This window comes from Crinia signifera, chromosome 6 (assembly GCF_055691185.1).
Source record: "Crinia signifera chromosome 6, ASM5569118v1, whole genome shotgun sequence".
In the NCBI taxonomy this organism is placed as follows: domain Eukaryota; kingdom Metazoa; phylum Chordata; class Amphibia; order Anura; family Myobatrachidae; genus Crinia; species Crinia signifera.
Genome location: NC_139222.1, coordinates 19,406,441 through 19,425,617, shown reverse-complemented (window position 1 = coordinate 19,425,617; position 19,177 = coordinate 19,406,441). Strand labels below are relative to the sequence as shown.

General features: G+C 43.3%; 2 protein-coding genes across 2 annotated transcripts in view; one reads left to right on the top strand and one right to left on the bottom strand.

Annotated features, from left to right (window-relative positions):
• Positions 1–19,177, top strand: part of LOC146010088 (uncharacterized) — a 340,453-nt gene that overhangs the window by 93,380 nt on the left and 227,896 nt on the right. The window lies entirely within an intron of this gene.
• On the bottom strand, positions 586–1,800 carry LOC146009537 (general transcription factor II-I repeat domain-containing protein 2A-like). The gene has a single exon (XM_083149980.1). The coding sequence runs from the start codon at positions 1,798–1,800 to the stop codon at positions 586–588; it is 1,215 nt and encodes a 404-aa protein (XP_083006106.1).

The following is a 19,177-nucleotide window of genomic DNA, read 5'->3' as shown; positions in this document are numbered from 1 at the left end:
GTGCATAGAGGATTTTCTGTGTAAAACTAAATTGTATTGTTGGTTACTGTTAGGCTAAAGGCACTGCCACGTGGCATTAGGCTTGGGCCCATACAGTAACGTGAAATGTCTGCAGCGTATAACGTAAGGGACGCATGTGTGGTGAAGCAACGTGAAAACGTTCTCACGTTGGGCCCTTGGACGTTATACGGTACATACGTAAAAAGTACGAGACTACATTAGCAATTGGCGTAACCATTATAGCAGGGGTGGCCGGACTTTTGTAGCCTGGGATCTACTTTTTTAACTCTTACTTACCGGTGATCTACCGGCGTCAATATGTTGGGAAATCTTGCAAATTTAGGTATTATCGTTTGGTTCACAGGATGGCACTCTGTATTAAGATGGTGTATCCGGTGCCAGGAACATACAAAGTAGAATAAAGAAAGCCCTTACCCCCCTTGTTTGCAGAAGGATAGGAACGGACACTCGAATGGTAGATGAAGAAAATAAGAGTTTATTGTACAAACATAATTGCACAAACAGACAGCTGTACACCTGACAGCTGTTTCAACTGCGCAGTTTTCATCAGAGGTGAAATCAAATTTAGGTATGAGATGACTTGCACTGCATGGCATCAGCAAGCTTTGAATACTCAGGGCAGTAGGTACTCGTTCCTAATCGTAAGCAGGTGTCAAGGTGGTCATCAGTTAGACTTGATCTGTATTTGGATTTGATTATTTTCATATGCGAGAATGCAGACTCACAAAGATATGTGGAGCCAAAAAGTGCTGTTATGTACATGGCACTTTTTCTTAGGTTTGGGTATTTTTCTTCAGCAAGAAGCTTCCAAAAATTTCCTTCAGAAGACCGGGCTTTGATAAAAATATCATTTTGCAAAGTCATTATTTCATCTGCAACTGAAGAGGTGTCCATGTGAAAAAGAGAGGACATTTGGGATGCAATATCATCAATATCCTTGTCTGTACCAAAGGGAAAAGACAAAAATGTTGCTAGCGGTTCAAGAAATCTGAAGTCCTTGAAACGTCTTTCAAAGTCTGATTGGAGGTTTTCAATCTGTTCCATATATCTGGAAATGGCAAGTTGCGAATGTTCTTTTTTTTGAGCATCTAGCTCAGAGAGAAGATTTTTAAAGTCACGCAGGTTGTACTGCTGGAGACGCACACACAGCATTTTCAGTTTCTGCTTAAAGAAGTTAATAGACCCAATCATTTCAACAACATTTTTGTCTTTACCTTGAAGCTGTATATTCAGTTCATTTAACAGGGCTGTGATGTCTGTTAAAAAAGCTAAATCTAGCAGCCACTGTTCGTCATCCAACTGCCTGTATTCCACATCTCTGGACTCTAAAAAATCTTTGATTTCGGGTAGTAGTTTTCTAAATCTTTGCAGAAATGCACCTCTTCTTAGCCATCGGACATCAGTGTGCAATAAAAGATCATTATGTGGTGCTTCATTATCTTCAAGTTGTGATCGGAAGAGATGCCTCTGAAGACTTCGTGCTCTAATTGAATTCACAATTTTGAGTGCTATATCCATGACATCAGCCATATTTAGCATTTTACCACACAAAGCTTGCTGATGAATTATGCAATGATAATTCAGGAAGTCAGGAAATGTTTCATCATGCTTGCACAGGGCAATGAACCCATTGGTCCTTCCGGTCATAGACGGTGCTCCATCAGTGGTTATGGAAACAAGTTTGTATATTGGTAGTTGTGTGTCCTTTATGTATTCCTTGAAGGCCTGAAAAATGTCTTCCCCTCTAGATTTTCCCTTTAGTGGCAGGATTTTTAGCATCTCCTCTTTTTTTTTTTTTTTATATATTTTATTAGTTTTATATTACACACAGATACATTTCACATACATATCGACCATTACAGCAATTCTCTTAACATATTACATTGTCACATTTTGTCAGGCGTACGTCCGTATCTTGCTTGATAAGGACCTTTAGTCTAGACATTTTATACCTATGTCAACGCCATGATTAGATTGCCTAATGGTTAACATCTTATACATAACAAACTACACATTACATAACACCCCAGCTTGCCCTGCTATAGATTTCTTCCCCTACCTCCTATCTTATTCTGCATGATCTTAGGCTCGTATTCTTATCGCATACATTGGACACTACCTTTGGACAGTCCTGCAATTCATTACCTATCCCGAACATCCTGCTATCTACCCCTGAGATCGATCTAGAACTACCGCTCCTACTACCCTCTCTAGTGCTAATACCCCATATGGTTATGACAAAATAATTTGGCTTTCTATGGAAAACTACCGATCCTACTACCCTGATTAGTGCCCTTTAGGGTTATAACATATTATTGGCCTTCGATTGGTCATATTTGCCCGTTTCGACGCTGATGGATTATCCTCCCACATTGTAGATACTGACTATAATGTGTTGTTTGTGTTTGTGAAATTAATTATTCTTTTAACTACTCATACTATGTGAAATTTGTGTTATCCCTAACCCCTACCTTCCTCTGTTTCTTTCTTATTCTACCTCTTCCTTATTAATACTTGTGCACTCTACTGATTATCTGTATTACTTTATGTGCCTTAACCCTTCCCCCCCTCCCCCCTCTTTTTTTTTTTTTTATTATTATTATAATTTTATTATTATATATTCCTTTTAGTGATGATTTGTGCATTTACTTCCATTGGATTATCTAAGTCCAATAGACTATTTTAGTGTCGGGCTCCCTTACCCCATGTGCCCCAAATCTTTTCATACTTACATATAGTGTTCCTGTGCATGTATATGTATCTTTCATGTGAGGCCGTATAATCCACCAGCGCTTCCCACTTTTTATATTCTGGACCTACATCAGCCAGCCAAGTCCTTGCGATCATTACTTTCGCTAGGGCACACATATTTAAGATCAATGCTTTTGTGTACCTACTTATACCACTACTCATAAATATACCCAAAAGGCAGCATTTGACTGATAGCCACTCTTCATTGATGCCCATATCGCTCATTGTTTGCTTAACCTTGACCCAGAACTCCTGCACGTGCGGGCATTCCCAGATCAGATGATAAAATGTTCCCTGGGTGAGTTTACATTTTGGACATTTATCCGAGGTTCTTCCTCCAAACTTTATTAACCTTAGCGGCGTTAGATATGACCGATGCAACACATACATTTGCACTTGCTGCACTCTAATTGAGTTTGTTGCCTTCGCAACTGCTGCCATCGCCTCGGTCCATTCCTCTATCCCCATCGGGCCCAAATCTCCCTCCCATTTTTTTTTCGTCTCGTCCATCTCCCCCACTTTTGACCGCAACAGCATATTATATAGTTTGGATGTTAGTTTCCATTTATTATTCTCTCTCAGCATTTTCTTAATTGGGGAGTCCCCGAACACCGGCGGGTGTTCCTTAAATTGTACCTCCATCACACTCCTTAACTGGAGATATCTAATGGCATAGCCCCTGGGAACAGAGAACTCTTCTTGCAGTTGACTATATGATTTCATCTTGCTGTTATCATAGATTTGGCACAGCCTAGTTATCCCCAATTTTCCCCAAGCCTGGGCTATTTGCTGTTCCCTCGTTTCCCTAGTTCCCCGGGGTATGTCCAATGGATACTCCCTATCTAATGCCGTAAATTCCATAATCTTATTCGCTTCCCTCCATATTTTCACTGCTTGAGTAAGTATCGGAGCTTCTTTCCTATTTATCTGCCCTTTTACCAATTTTTGGATCATAGTTATCCCTCTTTCTTCCTGGTTCAACAGATCGTAAATCCCCTCATCTTGCGGTGTAGTTCCTATCCAGTCAACTAGGGACGTCAATTGGCTTGCCACATAATATAATCGGAGGTCTGGAAGACCCATTCCCCCCCCATCCCTTCTCCTCATTAGTGCCGCTAGTTGTATTTTGGGGCGCGAATTACCCCATATAAAGGACGAGAGCAGACTGTTTGTTTTTCTAAAAAAGGATTCTGGTACATACTGTGGTGCATGTTGCAAGGCATATAAATATTTGGGAAGCACTACCATTGAAATTAGATTTACCCTGCCCATATTTGTCAGGGGTAGCCTCCGCCATACCTTGATTTTGTTAGTTAAGTATGTTATTAGTGGGTCCAAATTTAATTTCTGATACTCCATGGGGTCTCTAGAAATCCAGATTCCCAAATACTTGAAGGTTTGGGCCCATTTTAATGGTGTAACCAAGTTGGGTACCCCCCGATTCTCTTGCTTTATTGCAAATATATTGGACTTGTTCCAATTTATTCTAAAGCCTGAATAGTCTCCATACATTTTTATTTCCTCCATCACTATTGGCACCGCCTGTGTGCCATCGGCAGCGAAGATTAATAAATCATCAGCATATAATGCTGTTACATCTGTGGTGGATCCTGCTTTTAACCCCCTAATTCCAAGATGTCCCCGCAGGATACAAGCCAGGGGTTCTATGGCCAAAGCGAATAAGGCAGGTGATAACGGGCACCCCTGCCTTGTACCCCTATGGAGACAAAATGGAAGTGATGTTTGTCCATTTACCGCCATTCTTGCCGATGGGGACGCGTATAACATTTTTACCCATTTGATAAAATTGGGACCCACTTTCATTGTTCTCATTACTTCCCATAGGTAATGCCACTCGACCGCGTCAAAAGCCTTGACGGCGTCGAGTGACATCACCACTGGGAACGGATCGTCCATATTAGGACTCTGTAAGTGTCTGTGGAGTTTCCTCAAATTAATTGCGATCGATTTTCCCGGCATAAAGCCGGTTTGATCTTTATGGACTATTTTTTCAATATGTTTATTTAATCTTGACGCAAGGATTTTTGCAATAATCTTCGCTTCCGTATTTATCAAAGATATTGGGCGATAAGAGTCCAATGAAAGTGGGTCCTTATCCGCCTTGAGCAGTACTACTATTTTCGCCTCTAACATGGATTGGGGGAGTCTGTTCTCATTATAGCTGGAGTTAAATGTTTCTAATATGAAGGGAGCGAGTGTATCGACGTATCTTTTATATATCTCCCCTGGGATTCCATCAAGTCCCGGGGATTTCCCACTTGGTAGGGATTTAATTGCCTCCTTTATTTCTTGAATACTTAATGGACTATCCAGTTCCCTCGTAGCCTCTAACGGGAGTGATGGTATGTTTATTTTGCCCAGGTATTCTCCAATATCTACTTGACTATGTTTAACCCTTGATTCATATATCCCCTCGAAATAATCCCTAAACACTTCTCCAATTCCTTCCTTGTCGGAGACCACATTCCCCATTTTATCTTTTATTTTCAATATAATATTAGATGGCTTATCTGCCTGGGCTATATTGGCTAGGAATTTCCCCATTCTATCAGCGGATGCATATCTGACATGGGATCCGTGTAACATCATCTTACAATTTTCATCCTCAATACACTCAAGCCACTCCTTCTGAGCTTTTAACCAGGCATTTTTCCTCCCTTCATCCTTACTTGTAATATACAGCCTTTCACATTCTACACATTCCTTCTCTAGCTGCAATACTTTATTCCTGCTAGTTCTTTTAACTTCAGAGACTCCACTTTTCAATGTACCTCTCATGTAGGCTTTAAAACTGTCCCACACCACACCCCCGGATGCCGTATCCCTATTTATCTCCCAATATTCTGTCCAGTATTCCCTAAATTTCTCCTTATCTTTCAACTTCTCCAACCACCTAGCATCAAACTTCCAAAACCCTTGCTCTCTCCCTTTATTTTCAGATAACTCAATCGCCACTGGGGAGTGATCCGATATGCCTCTATTTTTATAATCTACTTTTATCACCTCAGGCATCAATTTCCTAGATACTAACATCAAGTCTATTCTCGAAAAAGAGTGGTAGGAGGATGAGAAGCAGGAGTACTGGACAGAATCTGGGTTTTTTTCCCTCCAAGCATCCACCCAATTTAAATCCTTAATAAACTCATCAAATCCTCTATTATTTCTTCCGCTCCCCGCTGGTGACTTACTCCATCTGTCCATTTTAGGATTTAATACGTTGTTAAAGTCTCCTGTACAGATTATCGGTAGGTCAGGAGCTATGGAGATGAATTCCACCGCCATCTTTAAGACCTCATATGTGAATGGAGGTGGAATATAAGTCACCAGTAGGAGCACTCGTCTTATACTCAATGTACAATCCAGAAATATAAACCGTCCCAGTGGGTCAATTTTCTTCCCATGAAGAACAAAGGGGAGGGATTTTTTAACTAAGATCGAGATACCCCGAGAGGTATTGGTAAACGGGGCATGGTATGTCCATCCCACCCAGGGTTTCTTGAGAGATAGGAGCTTACTCCCGGTAAGGTGGGTTTCCACCAAACATGTTACATCCGCGTTATAGTGCCTTATTTGTTTTAGCACTAATGATCTTTTTATTTTATCGTTTATACCCCTGATATTCCAGGACAGTATTACCACCATGCTAACTTGTTAACCACATGGGAATTATACAGAATGATCGACATAAATACTCCTCCATCCCCCAGATCCAAGGTACTATGATTATTGAGCTCATCCGGGTAGTTACAAGAAAACTTATCAACCACCTCTAGATATATTTGGGCACTAGGACCGCATGCAGAAAGAATTATCACAAATACATTTACACATATAGCTGGGCACATAAAAACATTAAACATACTCCCCCCCCCTCCCCCCACCCCGTATACCAACCTCCCTCTGGCATACATTACATCCCCCCTTTACCCACAATCTTTTCCCCGAGGCTATTCTCAAATGGCACACCCTAGCACGGTGAGCCCCCCAGACATTCAAATTATATCGTTATCTTTTATCAAGTTGTACATCCAGTTGCTAATTGAAAGCTACCCGGAGTCCATTTATCAACCCAGACAGCCGCTTCATTTGCCGTCTGGAAAAAAAGGGTTTCCCCATTGGCCACCACCCTCAATTTGGATGGAAACATCATCGAATATTTAATTCCCTTTTCCCGAAGTCTTTGCTTGACTTCATAAAATTTTGCTCTGTCCTTTTGGACCTGGATTGCGAAATCGGGAAAAAAGGATAGCTTCGAACCATTATGCTCCAGGGGACCCTTCTCCCTAGCCAGGCGAAGTAGAGTGTCCCTGTCTTGGAAATTCAGAAATTTGATGAGTAGAGTACGAGGAGCTGAGCCAGGTGGTAATGGTCTAGTTGGCACTCTATGCGCTCTTTCAATAATAAACGCTTTGGAGAATGGTTCACTGCCAAACTTATCCATTATCCATTTCTCTACATAGGCTGTTGTGTTTGCCCCTTCCTCTCGCTCCGGCAAACCAACCAGCCTTACATTGTTCCTGCGAATCCGTCCCTCCATATCGGACATTTTATGCTTAATCTCGCGAACTTGCTCTGACAGCAGATTGACTTTAGTAATTAAGATATTATTACTGTCTTCCAGATTGGAAACCCGTGTCTCTGCTTCTTTTATTTGGCTTTTCACCTCTTTAATGTCCTGCTTCACAGAGCTGACATCCATTTGGACATCATTAATTTTTTCCATAAGGCGTTGCTCACTGCCTTTAATAGCTTCTAGCACTTGCTGCAGAGATATCTCAGGAGGAGATGGGAGATCATGTCCCTTTACAGGTGTGCTATGTGGGGTTGTGACCGGGGTTTGTGAATTACTGCTGGGCTGGGACCTGGCATATCTTTCCAGTCGCGCTGCTGCAGCTGTATTCCCTGTTTTCCCCATTTTTCCAATATATATCTTGGCGGAGGGGGGGGGGGTTGCTTTTACGATTTTATAGCTTATACCCACAGATTCTGCCGCACTTTCCAGCACGTGCCTTTTAACAGTCTCGGCCCTTGTGAACACACACAATAGGCAAGTTGTACACAGCGAGTTCAAAATACAACAGTGATATTCTGTAATAAGTTTAAGCACAACCTCACTTTGTTTCAAGCAGACCCTTAGAATCGGGTAATAATAAATTTCCAACAGTGTTCACTGAAAAATCCTAACCAGTTCCAGTACCACAGTCTCTCTGTCAGAACAGACCCCTGGAGTCAGATCACAGCAGGATCGCAACAGTATTTGTTGCTGATTTATAACAAATTTGAGCACCACAGTCCCCTTGTTTCAGGCAGGCCCCTCGGGTCAAATACAGGTGATTTGTAACAAATTTCCGTGCAGCAGTCTCTTTATTCAGACAAACCCCTGAAGTCGAATTGCCGTGACTGCCCAACAATATTTACTTGATAGACTATAATGAGCACGGCAGTCACTTTATTCAGACAACCCCTGGAGTCAATGTGCGTTAGGTTATACAACATTCACTGGTGCTTTTTTCCTCCAAGCCCCACTGCAGCTCCTATCTTCAGCTCCCTTTATATCGCACAAGGGGAGCAATGTAATCCTTCTGCTCTTCACTCTCATATGCCACTTACTTGATTCTTCAGCGTTCAGCGTTCTGCCGACCCAGCCACCTCTCCGCTTGCTGCCGGGTTTTAGTAGTGCTCTCGGGAGGAGGGGGGGGGGAAATGCTGTCCCCACTGCCTGGCTCTCACTTCACGTCCTCCACTGCCACCTCGAGGATGCCGCCCGTCAGTTTTCACGGCTGCCCAAGTTATCCTGCGGCAGCCTTCTCTCCTCTTGCTGCTGTCCTTAGTGGTGCTCTCGAGGGAGGGGGGGGGGGATGCTGTCCCCGCGGCCCGACTCTCACTCAGCGGCCGCCGCTGCCCGCCTCGAGGAGTGCACCGCCAGCCAGCCGTCAGCTGACCAGCGCGTCACAGCTTAGCGCCACGCACCTCTCCCTCGCTAATCGCTGGTCTCCGGGTCTCCGTCCACTGATGCCGCGTCCTGACGGGGTACAGTACACCCGCTCTCCGGCCACCAGCGGTTCAGCAGCCCAACCACTCTACGCACGGATCCCCTCTGCTTCGATAACCAGGTATAAATTTTTTTAATCTCTGCCGGTCTTGGCTCGCTTGTCGGAGATTTGTCCAGGGAGCTCGCTCACCTTACTCCCTCACTCCCGCCCTGCCGTGGCCACGCCTCCCTCCTTTAGCATCTCCTCTTTAGCAGACATATCTTCAAAAACCATTCTAGAGAATATGCAAAGTTGTGATGTGTCTGTCAGGTCTGTTGACTCGTCAAATTGCACACTCTTTTTGGTCTTTTTGCAGCTGCTCCACTAAATTGTCAGCCATAACTTCACAGCGTCGCATCACAGAATTTCTGGAAAGCTGGATATCCTGAATAGAAGACATAATCTCCGATTTGTTTTTAAAATCTTGGAATAATACATCTGCTGCCTCTAAAAAAGCCTCTTTCACTATTTCTCCATCTTGAAAAAAAAAAATTTTTCTTTGCAAGTATGTGGCTGACACGCAATGATGCAATAGTAGCTGCCTTTGATTTAGCACTTGGGGCCTTATTTTGGTTCATTCTTTCTGACAAAATCCTTCTTAGATGGGCAAAACCATGTGCACTGCAGGTGGGGCAGGTGTTACTTGTGCAGAGAGAATTAGATTTGGGTGGGGTTTTACTTCAAAGTGAGATCTATATTGCAGTGTAAAAATAAAGCAGTCAGTATTTTCCCTGCACAGAAACAAAATTACTCACCCAGATCTAATTCTCTCTGCACATGTTACATCTGCCCCCCCTGCAGTGCACATGGTTTTGTCCATCTAAGAAGGATTTTGTCAGAAAGAATGAACCAAAATAAGGCCCTTGGTCTTGTAAAAACTGACTGCTGAGTGCTAAGGTGCAGTTTTAGCTGGTGAACTTTCTTCTTCCGCAATTCACTTTTAGGAGGATAATCGGTGTCAAACTTATTGTGCATGGTTTTAAAATGCCGTTCCAGATTCCCTCTTTTTGCAATTGCAACTTTAGAATGGCAGATCAGACATACACATTTTGAGTTTGACATTGTGAAAAAAAAGTCATTCTCCCATTCAGAGTGGAAATAGTATGTTTTTGGCTTCTTGGCATTTTGTGCAGTACTCATGGTGATAGCAGGCTCCTAGGAAACAAAAACATCATGATAAATATCAGTCCCCACTTCATATTAGCCACCATAGCAGCACACTCAGTGGATATACTTACCAATAGTTTGCCTGTTCTTCCTTGAAGACTCTCGTGGAGGTGATAAAATGCTCCTGCACTGTGACCGCTCAGACTTGTAGACAATGGCTTGCCTTGCTCTTCCCTGCACCTCAAAGACTCTGTGACCTAAGTGACAACACATTTGGGCACCCCTGAAATTATACTGCACACATTTGGGGTACCAATGGAATTATACCGCACACATTTGGGCAACCCTGGACTGATAGGGGACACATGGGGGTACCAATGGAATTATACCGCACACATTTGGGCACCCTTGGAATTATACAGCGCACATTTGGGCAACCCTGGACTGATAGGGGACACATGGGGGTACCAATGGAATTATACCGCACACATTTGGGCACCCTTGGTACAGCACACATTTGGGCACCCTTGGAGTTTTACAGCACACATTTCGGCACCCCTGGCTGATATGGGAGACATGATAGTACCAATGGAATTATACCGCACACATTTGGGCACCCCTGGCTGATATGGGAGACATGAGGGTACCAATGGAATTATACCGCACACATTTGGGCACCCTTGGAGTTTTACAGCACACATTTCGGCACCCCTGGCTGATATGGGAGACATGAGAGTACCAATGGAATTATACCGCACACATTTGGGCACCCTTGGTACAGCACACATTTGGGCACCCTTGGTACAGCACACATTTGGGCACCCTTGGTACGGCACACATTTGGGCACCCTTGGAATTATACCGCACACATTTGGGCACCCTTGGTACAGCACACATTTGGGCACCCTTGGTACAGCACACATTTGGGCACCCTTGGTACAGCACACATTTGGGCACCCTTGGAATTATACCGCACACATTTGGGCACCCCTGGCTTATATGGGAGACATGAGGGTACCAATGGAATTATACAGCACACATTTGGGCTACCAATGGAATTATACCGCACACATTTGGGCACCCTTGGAGTTTTACAGCACACATTTCGGCACCCCTGGCTGATATGGGAGACATGAGAGTACCAATGGAATTATACCGCACACATTTGGGCACCCTTGGTACAGCACACATTTGGGCACCCTTGGTACAGCACACATTTGGGCACCCTTGGAATTATACCGCACACATTTGGGCACCCTTGGTACAGCACACATTTGGGCACCCTTGGTACAGCACACATTTGGGCACCCTTGGAATTATACCGCACACATTTGGGCACCCTTGGTACAGCACACATTTGGGCACCCTTGGTACAGCACACATTTGGGCACCCTTGGAATTATACCGCACACATTTGGGCACCCTTGGTACAGCACACATTCGGTCACCCTTGGTACAACACACATTTGGGCACCCTTGGAATTATACCGCACACATTTGGGCACCCTTGGTACAGCACACATTTGGGCACCCTTGGTACAGCACACATTTGGGCACCCTTGGAATTATACCGCACACATTTGGGCACCCCTGGCTGATATGTGACACAAGGGGGTGCAAATGGAATTATACAGCACACATTGGGCACCCCTGGCTGATATGTGACACAAGGGGGTACCAAAGGAATTATACAGCACACATTGGGCACCCATGGCTGATAGGGGACACATGGGGGCCACCTCCCTCCATGTAACAACCACCATAAATGGATAAGGCACCTTACAGAAAACGCTTGCCTTGTTTGGGGTCCCCAGATTTTAGAACCCCCTCCCCTCATTAACATGAAACAACATCCAATTTGCTGGGTTTGCATTTGTGGCACAAACATAAGGGTGTTAGACAATGTGAATAAATAACTGAGAACTGTTTTCAAAGCAATCACATATCAAGCAGCCCCTGCAAGTGGTGACACACGATGTTCGCCTCTCCATAACGCACCCCCCTCCCCTCCCCTCCCCTACAGCACAGGTCCGGGCTTAATTATCAGAAGCTGATTGCACAGGCGCTTACTACAGTACCTTGCTGGACGCTGGATGCTGGAGACACTCGAGACACACTGCCCGCTCTGCAGTCTGCACACTCTGCAGCTCCCGCCTTCTTCAGCGTTCCCAGTCCTACACTGAGCTGATGCGCCGGTGCGCGGTGACGTCATCCGTGCACCCGCGCACCCGCGCAGTGCACCACTGGGAACGCTGAAGCCCTGAGAGGCTTCAGCCAGCACACGGGCAGCAGCAGACTATTTTAACGGGGACTGGGCACAATACCGATCGCGATCTACCGGCGGAAGGCCCGCGATCGACTGGTAGATCGCGATCGACCTTCTGGCCACCACTGCATTATAGGGTACAGAGAGAGAATTAGTCTTTCTGCACTGTGCGAATCTGGTCCGCACGGCTGTCTAGACGCAGTACATGATTGAGTAAATACATGCCCTCATAGTGTATGATTTTTGCTTTGTTGTCGGAGGAAGGAGTTTTTGGGTGTCCTCGGGAATCACTCACCAATCTCTGCTAGCGGTTAACATCTAATTTCTCACTATAGCCAAAGATCGTTGACAGAGGTGATAGATTCTGTAACAAGTCCCTTCAATATATTCAGTCACCCCTGCTGACCTTGCCAATCAATCGGGAGAATACAAAGAAAATGATACCAGACTGTTATCAACCTCAAAGCATTCGGTTTTATTACAGTGTTTTTTTTATACACAAAATAGCATAATTGCAACACACACACATATCCCACCCATCTGGGTTAGGTGCATACATTAAAGCTCCCCATAAGAGGGGTCACAGGTTAAATATTGGTTCACCATAGCAAACGTGCACTCGATCTTGTAACATAAGGGATGTACATTTACCGTACTGTCACCCACCCTCTGCCCACACCCATCTGGCATGTCTCATGTCCTTGTGTGTTGAACGCACATATTGGTATCGGTACTTGTTTTATGCAACAAAGAGGGATTGGCACAGGCACAATAATTTTACACGTAGAAAAGGTGATATAGAGAACTATAACTGCTTATATATAATTTAGCTAGGTGCTGGGTTGGTGGTGCTCCCAAAAAAGTTCAGCAAAGCAACTGAATATATGGATGTGTCCCGAGTGGACAAAGGCAGAACACAGTGGGTTTTGGGGCACACTTATAAAAGATATGGTATAAAGTGAAGAAAAATGAGAGAATGGGTGAGAGTAAAATTTAACTTTTATTAAACCCTTTAATATACGTCAAATTTTTTTTATTCAAAATCAATTAATAAATAAATACACGTAATTACTTTGTCATAGCATGCAAATATTCACATTTGTCATTTAGTAGACATCAAAGATACCATTGGTGAGGCGAAAATGATTTGCGGGGTAGTATCCAAAATATTTAGTTAAATACAACAAGGCTAATGGCTTAATTACATTCAACATTAAATCAGCAACAGTCAATCTGTAATAAATAATTCATTGGATACTGTACACCTATTGGTCTGGCGTTTGATATATAGTAAATAGTTACTTTTCTTATAATTGTCTCTTCAAAAAACTGGAAGGAGATCCACGGAAATTGGAAATGAGTTTGAAAATTATAGAGGAATGACTCCCTTGAGGTCACCTGGTGCTTCTGCTGTCTGGGTACGAATACAGCACTGGATATTCCCAAAAGGTCTCCCAATTAGTACTGATCCGGCCATTCACTGCTTAGCTACTAAGTTCGGAATGGGATCAGGCGGCACAGTGATGTACGGCAGTATAACCTTGCAGATGAGAGAGCCCCAAAGTGGTAGGGGGAGCCAGAGTGACACTTCTGCTGTTCCTTGGGTATATACCAATGGAATGAGAGAGTGCCAGATTCAAGTAGAGGATGATAGGTAGTAGGATCACTGGAGAAGAATAGTATTAGAGTATGTGCCCACTGTGTTGGTATTCGCTTGTGTATCTTGATTGCCAGCAATGGAAAATACTGAGCATTCAAGCACATACAGCATCCATGAATTATTTATTACAGATTGACTGTTGCTGATTTAATGTTGAATGGAATTAAGCCATTAGCCTTGTTGTATTTAACTAAACATTTTGGTTACTACCCCGCAAATTATTTTCACCTCTCCAATGGTATCTTTGATGTCTACTAAATGACAAATGTGAATACAATTTGCATGCTATGACAAAGTAATTACGTGTATTTAATTAATTGATTTTGAAGAATTTTTTTTTTTTTTAAATATTGAAATCTGACGTATATTAAAGGGTTTAATAAAAGTAAAATTTTACTCTCACCCATTCTCTCATTTTTCTTCACTTTATACCATATCTTTTATAAGTGTGGCCCAAAACCCACTGTGTTCTGCCTTTGTCCACTCGGGACACATCCATATAATCGGTACTGGTTTCCTAGCACGGCGCCCACTACGCCAATAGCTTATTGTGCTATTCTGCGTAGTGAAATTGCATTGCATCGCGTACCATCTATAGTGCAGTGTGATGCATGCGATGTCCATGTTAACTGAACAGGAGTGCTTATACAATGAAATATCGCATAGTATCGCATGGCACCAAATGCGATGCGATATTTCATTGTACAAGCACCCATGCCATGATATGTGATGGGGTGCTTACCATGAGATGTGATGCTATGTGATGTGTGCATAGTATGTGATGGGTGCTTACAATTGTAATTGTACAATTGTAAGCAACCGCACCTGCGCCATCATTTAGCATCACCCCCAGTATCCACACCACCCCGAAGCGTGTCGAGCGGCGGCAGAACGCGTCTTCCAACCTTTTCATACCCCCACTATCCATGTCAGCGTGGAGTTGATTTTAGATAGTGTGGCGAGCCACCGAGCCCGAAGCGTGGCGAGCGGACGCGGAAAACATGTAAAGTAATCCGCGTCCCCTCACCACACTACAGGCTCGGTGGTTCGCTGCGCTCGACACACTATCTAAATTCAACTCCACGCTGACGTGGATAGTGGGGGAATGAAAAAGGTCGGAGTACGCATTCCACTGCGCTCGCCATGCTTTGGGGTGGCGTGGATACTGGGGGTGGCAGGGACACGATCCACACCTAAAATGGCTCCTGTAGGCTGTGGTTATGTCATCTTGGTGCCTCTGGAGTTCTGACTGACAGGAGGGCGTGAAATCGCATTGCACACATCGCACGGTAAAAACGGGCAATGTGATGCGATTTCACTACGTTTGCGTACGTAAGAAATCTGGGCGCCGCGCTAGGAAACATGTACCCTGGTATCTCTTATAAAATTATAATTTAACCCCTTGAGTGGTGAGTTTTGCTGGGGAAGGACAAACCTACCAGGACAGGTTTATCCTGCCCAAGCAAAACACACCACAGACAGCTGGAAGACGTCCCTCCCTCCTTCACTCCGGCGTTAGTACGCCGGAGCTTCTCTGCAGCCGCTCTGCCTCTCACCCCTCTCAGCCACGGCGCCTGTCACATTCTGCAGTGACGTCGGCGGCAGGCTGGGGGATGTTCGCGGCTCGGGAGGACTCGGGTTACTGAACTGTCCCGAGTCCCCCCCCCCCCCCCGAGCCGCCCGAACATCCCCCAGCCTGCCGCCGACGTCACTACAAGTCAGATGATTGGCGGCTGGCGGCGGAGAAGCTCCGGCGTACGATTGCCGTGTACGCCGGAGCAGAGGGACCAGGGGGGGGGGGACCCCTAAGGTAGTGCGCCAGTGGTGCTCCGATGGAGACACCACTGGCGCGCACCTACATAGTGGTATGCCCGGAAATTTTCCGAGCCCGGAAGTGGTTAAAGTAAAACTCCCTGGCGCTGGACTTTCTCTATATCTGCAGTACTTGTACCTTATCGGTACACCCAAAGGAACAATGCTTAGGACAATAGAGAAATTAAGGGGACTCTGTGAGCTGATATTTATATATAATATATATACACACACACATGTACATATACGGTCACAATAACACTCCACCTCTCCAATTGAAGTGTATATGGAAATAGGTGAAAAAAATAGATGATTAGAAAAATTACATGAAACAAAACATTCCTTGTCAATTTTTGCCTTCACTCCACATGGGCTTCCATTTTGAATTTTATATTCAGGGACCATATAAAAAATGAAATCAAATATGGTATAGGACGTCTGAAATTATACACAAATTTATTACAAAACAATTCATAAAATGATATTTAAAAGATGGTATTTTAAATATGCTTGAATGCAGATGGCAGTTTACCAGATGCTGGATGGTTCAAAAGCCTGTAAGATGTTCTCTTAATATGGCCTGGTGTTAGGAGTCATTATCAATGACTCATCTGTCTGGTCTTTCATGGGTTAATTTCAGTCTATGTTGGTAATTGACTCTCTGGTGGCCTCCAGTGGTGAATCTGTGCCATTTCAGCCCAGTCCTCTGTGGATAATTTATGCACAAGTTACATAGTAGGTAAGGCTGAAAAAAGACTTGCGTCCATCTAGTTCAACCTGGTATAGATATCCATTGCTGATTTGGTAGGTTCTGGTATTTTACAGACAGATTATATTTCTTATTTGTACCCATGGATGTTTTTCTCCAGTAAATGTTTGTCCAACTTTGCCTTGAACGCATTTAATGAGCCAGCCGTTACCACCTCTCTGGGAAGAGAGTTCCAGAGTTTGACTGTTCTGACCGTAAAGAAATTCTTTCTACTAGCTGAATGAAATCTTTTTTCTTCTAATCTATACTCATGCCCTCATGTCCTAGATTCCTTTCTAGTAGAAAAGAGGGTGTGTGACAGTTCCTTATATTGGCCCTTGATATACTTGTACATGCTGAGCATGTCCCCCCTTAAACGTCTCTTTTCCAATGTAAATAGTCCCAAATTGCTTAATCTCTCCCCGTAGCTTAAATTCTCCATTCCCCTAATAAGCTTTGTTGCTCTTCTTTGGACTTTTTCTAATTCTATGATGTCCTTTTTATAGTGCGGGGCCCAGAACTGCACTCCGTACTCGAGGTGAGGTCTCACCAATGCTTTATACAGTGGCATAATTACCCTTGAGTCCCTAGTTTTCATTCCCCTCTTAATACATGACAGAATTTTGTTGGCCTTTTTTGTAACTACATCCCAGTTTGCTGTCTATTTGGACTCCTAGATCCTTTTCAAGTATGGAATTACCCAGTTCCTCTCCGCTAAGGTTGTAACTTGCACACTGGTTGTGTCTCCCAAGGTGCATGACCTTACATTTATCTACATTGAACCTCATCTTCCATTTTTTTGCCCACTCATCTAGAATTGCAAGATCATTTTGAAGCATGGTGATGTCTTCTGATGATTTGATGACTTTGCTAAGTTTTGTATAATCCGCAAAGATGGATATATTGCTGAGTAACCCTATCCCAATATCGTTAATAAAAATGTTAAACAAAATTGGCCCCAAAACCGAACCCTGGGGCACTCCACTTAGTTCCGGTATCGTATCTGATACGGCACCATTCACAACCACTCTTTGTTCTCTATTGCATAGCCAATTCCCTACCCATCTGCATATATTTTCACCCAATCCTAGGTTCTCCATTTTATTAATCAATCTCTTGTGTGAGACAGTATCAAATGCTTTAGCGAAATCTAGGAAAATCACATCTACAGCATTTCCATTATCGAGGTTTTTGCTAACCTCTTCATAGAACCCTAGTAGATTAGTTTGGCATGAACGATTTTTCACGAACCCATGTTGGTTAGTACTGAGTAGACGGTGATGGTCTAAATATTCCTGGATACCATCCCTTAAAAATCCTTCAAATAGTTTACCCACAATTGATGTTAAACTAATGGGTCTGTAATTAGCGGGATCTTCCTTTTTTCCTTTTTTGAATATTGGCACTACCTCTGCTATTCTCCAATCTTTTGGTACTATACCTGACGATAGTGACTTGCTAAAGATATAATGTAGGGGGGTAGCTAGTTCATCCCTTAATTCCATTAATACCCTCGGATGAATCCCATCTGGCCCTGGTGATTTATTTGTTTTGAGTTTGCTTAGCCTCAGTATTATTTCCTTCGGCGTGAAATCCACAATGAGATCTGGCTTACTTGTCCCGTTTGTGGTAAATGTTCGTTCCACAGTCTGTTCTCCCTTAGTAAATACTGATGAGAAGAACTTATTTAACAGTTTTGCTCTTCCCTTGTCCTCCGTAACACTTTTTCCACTAGTATCAGTTAGTGGGCCTATGTTTACCTTAATTAAACGTTTACTATTTATGTATTTAAAAAACTTCTTTGGGTTGGTTTTGCTTTCAGTGGCTATGCACTCTTCATAAAATATTTTAGCTAATTTGATTACCCCTTTACAAGTTTTGTTTGATTCTTTGTATTTTGCGAACGCCTCCTCATTCAAGTTATTTTTATAGAATTTAAAGGCTCTGGTTTTATTGTTGATAGCTTACTTCTTTGTCCAACCATGGTGGCTTTTTTTTGTTGAATTTACCTTTAGTTACTTTAGGAATGAATTCAATAGTTAGTGAATCAAGCACCTTTTTTAGAGTATCCCACATTTCCTCTGCATTTTTTCCCTTCATAACCGTTTCCCACCCAATTCCTGTTAGGGCTTCCCTGAATAATTTAATGTTCGCTTTTCTGAAGTTTAGTATTTTTGCAGATCCTTTTTGATGTAATTTACTGAAGCTGATTTCCAGTGAAACCATATTGTGATCACTGTTCCCTAATTGTTCAATTACTTTTGTGTTTGAAACTAAGTCTGTGTTATTTGTTAATACTAAGTCCAAGAGTGCCTCATCACGAGTTGGAGTTTCTACCGTTTGTGTAATAAACTGGTCTTTAAGTAAGCTTAAGAAACCATTGCTTCTTGCTGATTTACCTGTTTCGTTTTCCCAATGTCGGTTAAATTAAAATCCCCCATAATTAATACCTGACCCTGATTTGATGCTTGTTTGATTTAGAGATGGTCACAACGGGTCACTGAGCGGATCCGGGTCCCGTCGTGCCGATCTGTGAAAAGATACGTATCATTTGGGCGGCTCGGCGACTCAGTTTGTGTGGAAAAAAAACAGTTATTTATGGTTTGAGTCAGTGTGCCATACCTCCCAACATGACCCTTTCCAGGAGGGACACAATGCTCTGTTTCTGGACTTCCCTCTTAATGTTTGATTGTTATTACCTGTGTGGAAACACCTTTCTTACCCATTTACCTGTTTAGAACAGGTAATAGCAATCATTC

Coding starts and splice junctions, on each gene's coding strand:
- LOC146009537 (XM_083149980.1), bottom strand. CDS start 1,800: ATGCTAAAAATCCTGCCACTAAAGGGAAAATCTAGAGGGGAAGACATT.